A 14,468-nucleotide genomic window follows, 5' to 3' on the forward strand; every position below is an offset into this window, starting at 1 on the left:
GAATGACATGCAGTAAAGATCGTCTCGATTGGAAGTCGAACCGGCAGTTGACTGCTATGGGTCACACTATGCCTTTATGGGATGTCTTTATGCTCTACCCACTCAACCACTAAGCACCTGACATTTTGGGCCCTTTATGCACACTCTCTGTACGCCAACTTGTCTGTAGAGGGAATTACCCAATGATCATAGTGTTGTGACATGAAAAACAAGGCCATGATTACAAGGTGACGCCTGGAAGTATAAATGATACAAATGATAAGACAGAAGAACAATGGTTAAGTATGTAAAGAACAAACCAAAATATTATCAATATAAAAAGACGTTTACATGTCGACATAAACACTGAGCTGTCTGGTGATTCAGAGTCAGAACTGTGTGTCTCTGATCAAATATAACCTTTTTACTTTGAAATATACTTCAAAACCTGCTATCAGATCTGATCCGTTATTGTTATTTTGTTTACAAACAGGAAGTAAAGGGAGGTCCATTACTCTTTACTCTTGCACTTACTAGGTGGCGTCATTGAAGTGTGTAAGAGCTCAGGGCTCAGGGGGCAGTGGGAAAGGTTAATGTCAGTTTTGTGTTTACAACTTGTTTCCCTACTCGCAGCTTTAAGAGGAAAGCAAAAACATCATCTCTGTGATCTTGTGTCGTAGGTCAAAGAGCTCAATCATGTTCTGGAGGCTGAGAAGTCGTGTCGTACGGACCTGGAGATGTATGTGGCTGTGTTGAACACCCAGAAGTCTGTCCTGCAGGAAGATGCTGAGAAGCTACGGAAAGAGCTGCATGACGGTACAGTGTTAGAGTTTTTTTTTATAAGAGCGACATGTTGCGTACAGGTGGAGCTCTTTCCTATTTGCTATATTTTTTGGTAAATCTTAATTGTTTTAACTTTGAGGTGTTTACATCACTAAAGGTACACAAAGTTGGCCACTTTAGATAATATGCTGTGTACAGGCAGTGTAATAGTCTGGACCTTTGCTCCCTTTCTCACCTCAGTCTGTCACAAACTGGAGCTGGAGCGGCAGCAGCACAATCAGCTGAAACACACGTGGCAGAGAGCCAACGACCAGTTCCTGGAGTCCCAGCGTCTCCTGATGAGGGACATGCAGAGGATAGAGAGCGTGCTGTCGTCTGAACAGCTCCGCCAGGTGGAGGAGATGAAGAAGAAAGACCAGGTACGGACAGCCACATTAGTACAACTCCTCAGTTCACTGTGTTTGTACTTTGATCATGTTTGGCTTCGTTGCAGTTGACCAATGTGATATCAAACACTCTTCAGTTCAACATGGCCAACAATTTTGTCCTATTTTGGTGACCTGTTGCACGGTGATGCAGTGAGCAAGGTGGGAGGTGGGACTGCACAGCACAGCATACAGTGTTTTCAGAGTATTAACTACAAGTGATTGTTTTTAACCCCCCTGTTGTCCTCCTGGGTCAAGGAAGGAAGGAAGGAAGGATGAATGGAAGGACAAAGGGAAAGATGGGAGGGAACAGATTGGGTTAATTGGGTCAAAAAGGAAGGAAGAAGTAAGGACGAAGGGAAGGAAAGAACGGAGGGAAAAAGGATTGTGGAAAGAAGGAAGGAAAGAAAGACGGAGGGAGGGAACAGATTCATTCAAGGAAGGGAGAAGAGGGAAGGAAGAAGGGGAAGAAGGGAGGGAATAGATCAGGTCAATTGGATCAAAAGAGGAAGAAAGTAAGGACAAAGGGAAGGAAGGAAGGAATAAATGAAGGGAATAAGGATTGTGGAAAGAAGGAACGGAAAAAGGAAGGAAATAAAGATGGAGGGAGGGAACAGATCAGGTCAATTGGATCAAAAGAGGAAGGAAGTAAGGACGAAGGGGGGAAAGGAAGGATGGAGGAAGGGGACAGATTGGGTCAATTTGACCCATAAGGACAACGTTAATGTTAAATGTGATCATCAGTGAGTAGATGTGGAACAAAAAGTGTATTTTTCCAGCTTTAATCACGTATCTCAGTGTTATTTGTTCAGGTATCTCTTGATATTTGCCAAATTCATGTCCCAGTATTATATTTTTACATCTACATCAGTGCTTTTCTTTTCCTGTGAAATGATTTCAAACATTTGATGACTCATCCTGCACTCGAGGGTGTTCTCAATTCTGAGTCTAATTAAAATTGTTAATCGAATGGTTACATCCCTCCCCCAAACTATTAATCCTTCCAGTCACCGGTACAACCTCCGTGCTGGACCTATGAACTGTCTGTGAATAACCATCAGCTCTGTTGTGTGGATGAGCCTGTGTCTCTCCCCTCTTATCACACAAGTGCTAACTTCGGCTCTATAATCAAACATAGTATATGGTCTCACTCCAAAAATGTTTTCAGCGTTTTCATCATCTCCCCCTGTTTCATCCCTGCCTCTTTCATCAATGAGGACTTCAGGGGGACGTGAAAATGACGGAGAGATGCCTTGTTTTTTTTCTGGAAACACATAATCATCTGTCTCATGACACCTTTCATTCCAATAACATGTACTTCAATGAAAATTGTTCAGTGATGATTGGCGGCCCAAAAATTAAGGCATCACTAGTTGGTAATTTACATCCATGTTTTTCAACTGAAGCAATGGACAAGTGCTGGGAGGTAAAATTAACCCTTGCTATTGGGGAAAAAATAAATCCACCAATCACAAGGACCAGCGGCTGTGTCTGATCTGGGTCCACCCCTCATCTGCTCATATTCGGCTACAGCAACAGAGACACAATGGACACGTGTCGGCAAAAAACAATGGAAAAAAAGAGCCAGAAATCACAAGACAAGGGAATTATGGTGGAGAAATATATTTTGGAAAATGGTTCAGATCTCTACAGCTGGATAAACAGCTGACTGTTGTATGTGGCACAGAAATGCAGGCATGAAAGGTTTTTATCACAATGATCACACGCAGCAAAAATCTGCAGCATTAGCAGCCAAACACATAATGCAGTTTATAAAAGTTAACACAATTTTGAGCATCAGTGTAGCTATCATGTTGATCTTTTGTGTGTTTTTAATATTTTTTTTGCTGTGTGTTCCATGTTTTTAATGAAAGATGTGTGGGGCGACAGAACCAAAACAAAAGACACTCCCCACAGTCGAGCAGTTCAACAGTTATTGTATTGGATTGCATAAGATTTTACATGTCTTACTTCAAAAAGTGGCCTGGAAAAAGTAATTATGTGAAGAAATAACTGGATGATTAAGCTTCTTTTTTTTCTTTCTTTCTTTCTCCATCCAAGGAGGAGGATGAAAAAGAACGGCTGAGCCAAGTGAAGGAGCTGCATGAGGAGGATGGGGGAGACAACACAGAGCCTTTGGAGGATTTATTCCTGGGGCTGAGCGTCGAGGAGGTAAGAGCATCGTGTAATTCAATATGTCCCTCAGAGAGAACAGAGCAGGCTATTATCGCCTTGCATCATACTATATTCCCTTTGAGCGAAGTCATCTTCAAACGAGGAAACATGGCACCTTCACGTTTGTCCCAGTGTTTTTTAAGTCCTAAACTGAGAGCCAATGATCATTTGAAATGTACAATTTTGTGACTTTCAATCATTCATTTTTAAATATTAAGATATTTAAATCCTTTGCCATTTTCTCTCCATCTCAAAGTAGCTGGGACTTTATTTTATTACACTTCTTGGTTGGAAACTGGAGAGTTTTTCTTTTCTTTTTGCGATCAATTATTAATTACATAAAGAACTGGATATTACTGGAGGAACAAATGTCCACAAGATGTAGCAAGTCAAGTGTGTAAATATATCGAAAATAAACACTAGAAAGATATATACACACATACATAAAGTTGGAGAGGTTTTTGATATGAATTCAAGTCTTAATTTGTAAAATGTAAGCATCCAGATATGACGTAAAAAGAGTGTGCTGGCATCCTGTTGTCTTCACCAAGACCTATTACACTTATTACTGTGTACATGATCCCATCTTTTTATGACTTACAGTTACTTTAAACAGGCAGACATTTCACAGATTAAGCCCAGTGTTCCCCTTTGGTCCAGTTCGAGGGGGGTCACAGAGCCTGAGGAATTCACTTAATGATTGACGGTCTGGCTGCTGGACAATCAGTGATCGGTTGGGTTTCTGGCGTGTCAGAGATCTTGGCCGACTTCGAGCAGTTCCATGGTCCATGGCTGCTGTTTAAAGTGCTGTAACAAAATACAGTGAGCTGGTTTTAATATTGCAGTAATATTTTACACGTTGTGTCCTCCTTCAGTCTTGACTCTAGAAATAAAACTGCGTTTTTTTTTTGCCATTTTGCTGCAGGACACAGAGTCGGCATGTTCCAGCCATCTGTGCCTCCATACGTTTGTTTTCTTATATCACTTTGTAGGAGAGTTACACAGAGGGATGCTGAACTCTCTCTTTTTGTCAGCACACTGTCAGCATACTGTCAGGACACTTTGCCTATTTGAATAGAAATGTATGTGATGGGTCAGTGTACAGAACATGTTGAATATTAGCATATTGTGATTCGTTAATTCAGAAGTACAGATAGATTATGCAAAAAAACACAATCAAAGGAACTCTTTGCAGTTTTCTAATAAACAAACAAATGTTATGACGTATGTTAATTTGTTTCATCAGATGCTGGATGGAGTTTCAGGCCAAACCAAATCCATGCTTGGCACCTTCATCACATTACATTTAAGAAAAGCAAAAAAGCCTATCAAAGGAGCTTTTCTTATAAACAAACAAAAGTTATGATTTATGTTCAGTTTCATTCACCAAATCATATGCATATTTGGTATGATATATTGTGTGCAGATCCCTCCTCATGAAACATCTACAGTTTTTGTTTTTACCCATTGCTGAACAGCTTTCTCCCTCTCTGCTGTTCTTGCCACATTGCTGTGTTTCTTGGTGCATTACCACCACCTGTAGATCAGTGGCTGTATGAAGAAAACGGGCTTCCAGCTCCAGAGCTGCTAGGGATTAAAACATGCAGTTTAACTTGTAGAAGATTAATAAAACCACAGTGTCTGCTCAGCTTTTACAGAAAGCCTACTGGGTTTTTGCTCATCTCACTCTCAGCATGAATGAAATGTGAAACAGAAACAATAATGTCACGTCTCTTCCTCTCAGGATGTTATCTGCTCTTTCTCTCTTTCAGCCTCACGCCAACCACAGCGCCCACGGCTCCATGCACTCCTTAGACACGGACGTGGTGGCCGGGGGCCCCATGGACCCCTACAAAGACAACCTGCGGAGAGTGCAGTCGACAGACAGCCTGGGGTCCTCGCTGTCCGCCCAGCAGGGTCTCGGTGGTCAAAACCACAAGGCCAAGTCGGCCAGCAACCTGGACGAGTCGGACTTTGGGCCCCTGGTGGGGGCCGACTGCACGGGGACGGACAGTAGTTTCGGGGAATCCTCGTCCATCAGCTCGATCAAGCTGACGGCGAGCCACTTCCTGCTGACGAAAGACCAGGAGAAGGCCATCAAGGCCATGACGCCCGAGCAGGAGGAGACGGCGTCGCTGCTGTCCAGCATCTCCCACGCCCCCGACACCGCCTACCTGCCGCCCGTTGGCTACCGACTGGTCAGCGACAGCGAGTGGAACCTCCTGCAGCAAGAGGTGCATCCTCGTTTTTACTGTTTAACCTCCCTGCCAGGTCAAAAGTAGCTCAGACCATTGAGTTGTTTTGCAGGATCCCTATACATACAGTGCTGCTAGAATGTTTGTGAACCCTCCAAACAAACCCTGCTTGTGATTATGGCCAAGTAATTCAATTTTTGACTCATCTGTCCAGAGAGTGGATGTCCAGGAGGCCTCTGGATTGTCTGGCAAAGTAACAGGGAACTTTGTCCTTCTTGGGAGCAGAGGCTTGCTTCTAGCAACTCTCCCATGAATGCCAAGTCTATTCATTTTTCCCTTGATTATTGACGCGTGTAGTTATCCCAGATGCTGCCAGAGAGGTCTGCTGCTCTCTGGAGTTGATGTGTGGGTCGGCCTTTACCTGATTTATTCTTCTTCTGGTGCGTCTTGGTGAAAGTTTTGATGGCAGTCCACTTCTGGGCAGAAGTGCGGTGATGCTGAGTGCCCTCCATGTGTAAATGACTTGTCTTACAGATCTTACAAAACCTTTCCTAAGGATGTCTCATTTGATTGGTCTCTCTTTAATTAATTAGTACTTGAGCACCCACATGTGTTTCACCTGAGTCTATTACCTACTTGACTTAACCAGTGCATCTTGGGGTTTACTTACTTGTGCACATACTCTTGATTCCTTTTTTCTCTGCTGGCTACTCACACGGTTCCCTCAAAACAAGTACATGGAATTGATAAACATAAACCTGACATTTCATATATAAAAACCGGCGACGATAAAATAAGAAAATAATGGTAAAATAACAGAAAAAGTGGTGCTGAAGGTTTTTCAGTGATTTTAAGGTGATTGTATTCTGGGAATATAATATATCACCAGGCAGTCTCCCCTGCTTCCTCAGCATGAACTAAATTTGATTTTAATGACAGACCTGTAGATGATTAATCATCAGATGAGGTTTATTGTTGTCCAATGTTTGGATTCTCACTGTAATAATGACAGAGCAACAATATTCCTTCAAGGTGCATTATCTTACAGAAGTATTGATCCTTTTATTTTTCTGCATGCCCTCTGAATGGTCTTGCTCTCAGCCGTCTCTGTCTCTACAGGCCTTTACTGTTCTCAGCCCATTACTGCGGCGGTGGCAGGGGAGGAAAATCTATCACATGCAGCCATTTTCTGCACATTATTTGTAGTTTGAGAAACGGGATCCTATTATGAAATAAATCTCCAGCGCTTGATGCTTCACTCATTGATTTGTGTTTAAAAGGTCTGCGTGTCAGATTAAACCTCCTGGTAAATCGCCTGCTTTTACAAACTCAATACCCTACTGCGTTGATGTTATCTAAAAAATATTTTTAAAAACTGCCAATCTCGCTCTAAAATGAATAGGAAGAAAAGTGAAAAGTTGATCCAGGTCATTGCAAAACCAGATTCTTAAGTTTGGACTGTATCTTGTCTGTTGTGGAAGTAGCAATGAGGATTGGAAATGATGCCTTTGTGCCATTAAATGTCCCGAAATCCTGCAGGTATTCTTTCCAAGGAGACAAAACCAGATTTTGGCAATAACTTCTAGGAAATGCTTACATGGCAGTCCCTGATATTTTAGTCCCAGTACCAAAGGAATAATAATTATAAATATTTCATTTCATTCCTTTGTGATCTTTTTAAAAGTAAATTTAAAGTTAGAAAAACTGTATCAAATTTCTGTTAACTGACATGCAGTTACGCTGCTTTAGTTTATGTGTGTTGAGAAGAAGTGTCATAAATCATAATATTTCATTATATTAGGCATTAGCCAAATTTTTCTCTCATTTGTCTGTCGCCAGGTGAAAAACGCTGGCAGGAAGCTTGGCCGTCGCTGCGACATGTGCTCCAACTATGAGAAGCAGCTGCAAGCGATCCAAGGACAAGAGGCCGAGACACGAGATCAGGTTTGTGCCTTTGCTGTTATTACCTTTTTTTTTATCGCAGGAATGTTTGTTAACATCAAACCATGGAAGTTTTTAGGAAGTTGGTACACACTGTTCATCGTAAAGATTCTTCCTTTCACGCTGTTCCAGGTGAAGAAACTGCAGGTGATGCTTCGTCAGGCCAACGACCAGCTGGAGAGGACGATGACCGAAAAACAGAATTTGGAGGATTCTGTCAAAGTGGGCAACGAGGAGACGGCTGCTAAGGTTTGAAAACACAGAATAATAGCTATAGAGGAAGGAATTGGTATAGTCATTGTTAGGTTTAAAATCCATATTGATACAAGAACTGACAGAGACAAAGCTGGGCTTTTTTTTTAAAAACCAGATACTATGAGCCTGTGTCTGATATAATCTACAGTAGGTGTCTGCAGTGTTGAACTGCAGTTGCTTTGGTTGCAGTGCTGTGGGGATGTACACAGGAAGTGCAATTGCCATGGGATCAGTAAGCTACAGTGTGAGCCACAATGTGATTGCCTGGCTGATGTTGTTTTCACTTTGTGAGTCTGTGAGTGTGTTTTTCATTATGGCAGAAAGTGGTTTTGGAGATGCTCGTTGCTGCAGGAACTACCACATAGGGGGTTTAGTACTTTGACAGGTGTTTATTAGTTCCTGCTTGTTCATTATGCTGCTGTCTGCTGTGTCTTTTAAAAGTCTGTCTGCCTACGTTAGTGCACTGACTCAGTGGAAAGGACAAAGTGTCTACTGAGTTCAGTACTTTAGAAAAACAATATGTTGACAGTGCTGGCGTTGATGATATCCTGTCTGCAGGGAAATCGATGCACATTTGCATTTAGCTTAGGCTTAGACACTAGACAACTTTCTAATTTTAACCCAGACAACAGACAGGAGGCTGGTTTCAACCAGCTTTTGACATTTTAAACTTTTGACTGCACACACTAGACTGTTCAGTCAGGCTGCGAGGCCACACATCTGCCGTTTGTTGTAGCGATTGCACAGTGGAGATTCCCCCAGACACCAGATCTCACAGAAACTTGCCTGATCAAATGTGACTTTAGAAGAAAAATCTTTTCCATGTTGGCCCGACTGTGGTTTGTCTTGCATGATGAGACATGGTGAAGTCACCGGTGTTGTTGCCATAATTCAACCAGTTGCACTTCTTTTTCTGTTTTCCATTTGGCTCAGTCCGCTGTTTAGGAGCTTTAGGGAAATTAGCAACTTCCTGTTGGTGATGCTTCCAGGTCTGCTCACTCTGATTGGCTGTTGGTGGTATTTCCATCAGAGGCAGTTTAATAAAGAATTGTGAATTTCAACGATTGGAGATCTAGGAAGCTACGACTCCATCCAGGATCAATGAAATAATCATACACAACACACTTTAGGACTATTTTGAAAATATACGTATATATTATATATTTTCTATTTATTTCCAGGCCGCACCCTCCCTGATAGTAGGGAGGATAATCAGAGCTCCAAAATTAGACTTTAGCCAGCCTGAGGTGCAGCTCTGCATCATGACCACTTCACTGTCTTTATGTTTCTACCCACCACTGGTTTGGTATTTTGGTGCGCTGCTGCTGCAGCAGGGTGGCGTACTGAGAGGGAGTTAAACTGGTAATGGAGCAGCGCAAAGCAATTTGATGGTAACAAGATTCACAGTGTCTAGTGCATCTGACCATGCACCCACTTGAACCAGCTCAACAATGCGTCCTGCACAGAGCCTCCATTCTCTGTGCTATTTTTTTTTGTCAGTGCAGTTGGTGGAAATCTCCATCAGCCAACTCCAACTTCACACAAAAATCCTTTTTATGTTTGCTCTGCTCAGTTTCTCATTAACACTTTAACCAGTTGGTGCATTTAATTCACACAATTTATGTTGTGTGATTCTCATTATGTAGGGCTTCGACTGGGAGTTAGGTACATAATATGATATACGATATATCTACAGACAGTCTCCTTTGTTAATTGTTTGCTTAATTGTCTGAAATTAAAATAAAATGACAAATTCAAATTTGTCCAAGACACAAAGAAATTCAGTTTAGTATTGAAAATAAATTTGCTTGAGAAAGTTGCTTGTAAAATGGCTGAAATACCTGAGAGGTTGTGAAATGTGTCGCTGATTAATTTTCTGTCACTTGACTAACTGATTCAGCTGTTATGTTCTGGCGCTAAAGTGAAGATTTATGCTGCACGCCGACCCTCTCCGTCCACTGACGAGCTCCCTTTACAGCGTCTGAAAGCAGTGGGTTTGTGCTCCAGCTGCCGTCTCTACTCTCAGTGATTCATTGCATTGTGAAAGTGTTACTGCTCATACGAGACCCACTGGTTTAATCTTGAGCAACTAGACCCAAAATAATAGCAAACTTATGTCTAGGTACAGAAATCAGACTTGGAGGGGGGGGGGTCTAACTCAGGTCTCAGGGTAAAAAAGAAAGAAAAAGGGGTAATTCATAAGTATCATTTTTTAACATTGTGTCTCACCATCTATTCCTGCCTACTTCCCCGACAACGGCAGGTTACCAGGGCAACAGCAGCGTGAATAATCCTCTTTCCAACAGATCTGAACTTTAACCTGAGACATCACATACATATTTTATTATTAGCTGTGCCGTGGGAGCCATGATGAGCAGAATCATGACGTCACTTCATCACCGTGCAGAGGTGGTTAACCCTAACCCCAGTTTGACTAGTGATATTATTATAGCACAGCTGGATGCACAGCTGGGCCTGAGCTGACAGTTATTGGTGTGTCGTGTGGTTTCTTAAGTGGTTTGTCTGCTTCTTATTTTCTCATTTTAGATGATAAACAGGTGTTATAATTTCATATTTCGAGTTCAAAGTGCAGTTTTTCTGAGGAACCGTTGAAAACCCAAAGATATTTATCACAGAAGACAAAGAGACATATTAAATCTCCATAATTCAGAAGCAAGAAACGGTTCATTCTTGGTATTTTCACTTGAAAAATCATTAATTGATTATCAAAATAGATGCATGCAAAATACATTTTGTAGTTAGAGAATATTTTTCTCATACATGCCCTAGCTCATAGTACAACAGATGGAAGTGGGCTGCTTTGAAATAGGATGGGAGGAGACGATGTGATTTCCCCACATTGTTGATAGTCCTCCTCACCAAACCACTACGGTAACTGTTAATGTGTGATAATGGATTCCCCCACACCCCCACCCCTCAGGATGCACCACAGGCCTCTGATTAAGCAAATAAGTGTGCTGCCGTACTTGAATGCACTTCTCGCTCTGCACCTTGAGTCGTGAGAGCAGATCCCAGTTTCTGCTTAGGCAGGAGTTTTCTAGGTCTTGCATCTAAAATCCTGCACAGTGTGACACCGTGTAGAGGATGGCAGCATTCCCACCGGCAGCAGCAACAAATAAAATAATCCTTTGTCATGCTTTATGATCTGATGAGGACCTGCGGGGACGCTGCGGTGCACCTGAGAGGAATACATCGGCTCCACAGTGTCACAACATGAGCTATAGCTGTTGTTTCCTGCATTACATACATTGACACGCTGAAGGGGGGGGGGGGGGCTTACCAAACAAACATGTACAATTTTCTTTTTTAAATATATGTTTATTATTTTTCAAGTGAACAAAGAACACAGGACATTATAGATAATAGAAAAAAACCCTGCCCCCCTTCCCCCACCCCGAAAACTAACAAGTAAATAAAAAAAACATGAACAGAATCAGCACATCACAAGTAAAGAAATAACAGAAGCCACAGTCATGACAATAAAATAGACATACAGTACATATTCAAAAACCTATACAAAGTGAAGAGTAAAATGACTCGGAGAGTGACATACAGTATTAGCCCTTGAAACAGTTGCAGTACAGGGTCCCACATCTTCTCAAACATGTCTCCCTTGTCTTCATTATAAAGTCTCAGTCTCTCCAGGTGAAGCATATTTGCCATTTCTCTCAACCACAGATTGTACGTGGGTGCAATGTCCGACCTCCATGTCCAGAGGATTCATTTAAACATAACACTTTATGTTTATGGTCATAAACCACAAGTATGCAGAGAGTTAGTCAGTATCATCAGACCTACATGTGTCAGTGTCATAGGAATGTGCGTGTCAAGAGTCAAACAAAAGGGGGTTACAAAGTCTGGCAGGGACGAGTGGAGGTCTGAGGGCAGCTGGACGTGGACTTCTGTCCTCCAGGAGAACTTGGTCCAGGAGCTCCAGATGTGACCAGCTGCATTCGTCTGTTACCTTTACCCCCACGTATAAGCAGGTTGGACAGCAGCTGTCACAGTTTGCCACAGTGTGTGCACAAACATGTGCTCGCTTTATGTAAATTGCGGCCCGTTGTATGTATGTGTAACGGTCGGAACAGCCGCCGCAGGGTCTCTCCTGTCTTAATGTTTTTTTCCCCCTCTGTGTCGTGTTGCAGGTGTCTGGCCTCATGCAGAGGGTCCAGGAGTCAGAGACGCTGCTCGGCACACTACAACAAGCCTTCAGTGATGCTAAGAGGAACACACAGGAACAGATGGTGAGCAGCATATTCTCCCGTTAGCCTCGCGTAGCCTCTTCTCGACAGCTGTGTTTGGATCTCTAGTTCCCTCTAATGCTGCACAGCCTAATATCAAAAAGGATTTTAGTAGCACTGGCAAGAATGGAGTTCTTCAAATAAGCATATCAATTTTGTTTTGACAACAGACTCCAGCTCTGTTATCCGACGACATGCAGCCTGAAGTGCGGCTCAGGCATACTGCCTGGTAGTGTTTTGGTTCTGCTTTTCTTTGCCTCCACAGCAGTGCTATCACTGCTCCTCTCTTCTTGGCTCCAGAAGTTGTTACTGGTAAAACGTCAAGTTAAATATATCCAAAAGTTGCTCAACCGCCACAACAGAAATGCACAGATTTAAACTTTTAGACTTTTTGCACAGTGTGCATGGTTCTATTGCATATTTAGGTATTTTCTAAAACAATTCTTAATTTTTTTTATTGTTAATATTTGATCTTTTGATTGATATTGATATACTAAGCTAAAATATTCAGCTACCTGCAGTACTTGTTTCGTCTTTGTTTATAAAAAAGTCATATGTCGTAAATCTACTCGTTTATATCATTGAGGGAAGGCTAAATAACAGATGTCCTCCAAAATCAACATGAAGGTGAATCAACACTTTTTACGAGCCGTTTCATTTGGAAACTGAACATCATGATTTTGAAAATGGAGGATTTTTTGCAGGACAGTTGTATTAGACTGCATTAGCTAGATTAACCTAATAAACTGACAGCTGAGTTTTATATTAACTAAATTAATTACTTTCGAGTAAGTTTCTGTTTGTTTACTAATTGAATATTTGCCTAATTTAATAATTAGACCTAGTTTAAATCGTCAACTTAAAAATCAGCTTTTAGGAGAGAAAATTTAAGTGTTGCACAACATCACTGTTCCTCATTACCACAAATATGTGCTGACACAACTGAGCTCTTGGCGGCTTATAAGTTAAATATGTTGCTCATCAGCCACGACACAAATGTACAGTTCTGTGAATTGTACATTGCTGCAGCACATTGCTAATTACTCACTTGGTCTTGCAGATAATTGAGGGAGTAGAACAGGAAGATGTGACACAGACGGTCCCAGTAATGAATGTGCAGCCCCAGACTCTATCGGCACATGCACCAGTGCGACTTTGCAGACAGCCTTGTCTGCCAGAGCAATGAGATATTCCTCTGGCTACATGTGGCTTTGATATAAAGAAGCATGAGTCTTCATGCTGTCATGAAATGAGTCACGTTGCTGCACCTAGAAAATTATTAGCTCCATGGGGAGAAATGGATGGAGTGTGGCTCGTGAGTCACTCTCCAACATGTTTTGAAGTTGTGCTTGTTCCTCGTGACGGGAGGTTAAAAAGGGAGGGGGAGGAGGGACCAACACGCGATGAGATTGAGTGATTCATTTTTTAAATAAATTTATTTATTTTCTCTTTCGTTTCAGGCGGTGCTCGTGAAGTCAAGGGAGCAGGTGGCGGATGAACTAAGTCGACTACAGAGAGACAACGAGAGCCTGCAGGGGAAACACAGGCTGCACGTGGAGCTACAGCAGCAAGAAGACTTCCTGATGCCCAACACTGTGCAAGTATGTCAGACCCGCGTCACCTCTTTTAACCTTTGCATTAGGGCTGGGCAATGAGCTTCAAAACTTTACTGCACATAATGATAATGATAATGATAATGATAATATAAACAATAATAATATCATCCCTTGATAAGCTGAGATTTAATTGGGTGGTGATGGGAAGCAATAATAGTAGAATAAGATAAGAAAATCAAGCCTGCGATCAAAATATGATAAAGTGCAGTAAGATCAGGATTTGCTTAGCCAAATGCAAATCTGATCACATGCCATGTATTCACCTCTGGTACACATAACACTCAAACATGAATAGAAATACTCTCTGTGAAGTAAATGCCATGCATTAAAGATTGCATCATGCATTTATCTGTCTAAATAAATAAACAATGGATGTATTGTCTGGCGAATCCATTGGTTCTGAGTGTCTGACACTCTAGGGGACAAGTTGTACAGCAAACATTTATTCTTTTAAACACTGCTAGGTTGTTTAATTGACTTTCATGTTTTCCTCAGTGTAAATTCTTGATGTACAAAGTACTGTAGATAGTTGCTAAATTGGTAAAATGCATGTGATGGATTAGACGTGCAAAGTGGCACATATTGATGCTCATGTAAAGTACAGGTCAACAAACGGTACTTGCAAATATAGCACTTAAGAAAATATACTTGTGCTGTTTACCCTGACCTTTAACAACCAGCCAGAAACATGGGTGACTCATATTTACTGTGATAGAGGTTAATATGACAAAAATAATTACAACTCAAGCTCCACTTACTTCCTCTTATGAATCTTTCGGCCGAAAATAAACAGTGCGAGTTGAGATTATTTTGTCACATGCATTGACCCTGAGGTCA

The 14,468-nt window shown here is 41.7% G+C and overlaps 1 protein-coding gene across 2 annotated transcripts in view; it reads left to right on the top strand.

Moving 5' to 3' along the window:
- The window catches only part of rabep1 (rabaptin, RAB GTPase binding effector protein 1), a 34,695-nt gene that overhangs the window by 10,773 nt on the left and 9,454 nt on the right, over window positions 1-14,468 (top strand). For both annotated transcript variants that reach the window (XM_083987267.1, XM_083987268.1), the window contains exons 6-13: window positions 660-795; window positions 1,003-1,181; window positions 3,249-3,359; window positions 5,135-5,596; window positions 7,397-7,501; window positions 7,631-7,747; window positions 11,920-12,018; window positions 13,476-13,616. In XM_083987267.1, the coding sequence (XP_083843393.1) occupies window positions 660-795; window positions 1,003-1,181; window positions 3,249-3,359; window positions 5,135-5,596; window positions 7,397-7,501; window positions 7,631-7,747; window positions 11,920-12,018; window positions 13,476-13,616 (1,350 nt within the window). The remainder of the gene's footprint in view (window positions 1-659; window positions 796-1,002; window positions 1,182-3,248; window positions 3,360-5,134; window positions 5,597-7,396; window positions 7,502-7,630; window positions 7,748-11,919; window positions 12,019-13,475; window positions 13,617-14,468) is intronic.

The sequence above is a fragment of the Trachurus trachurus genome (genome assembly GCF_905171665.1).
Source record: "Trachurus trachurus genome assembly, chromosome: 14".
In the NCBI taxonomy this organism is placed as follows: Eukaryota; Metazoa; Chordata; class Actinopteri; order Carangiformes; family Carangidae; genus Trachurus; species Trachurus trachurus.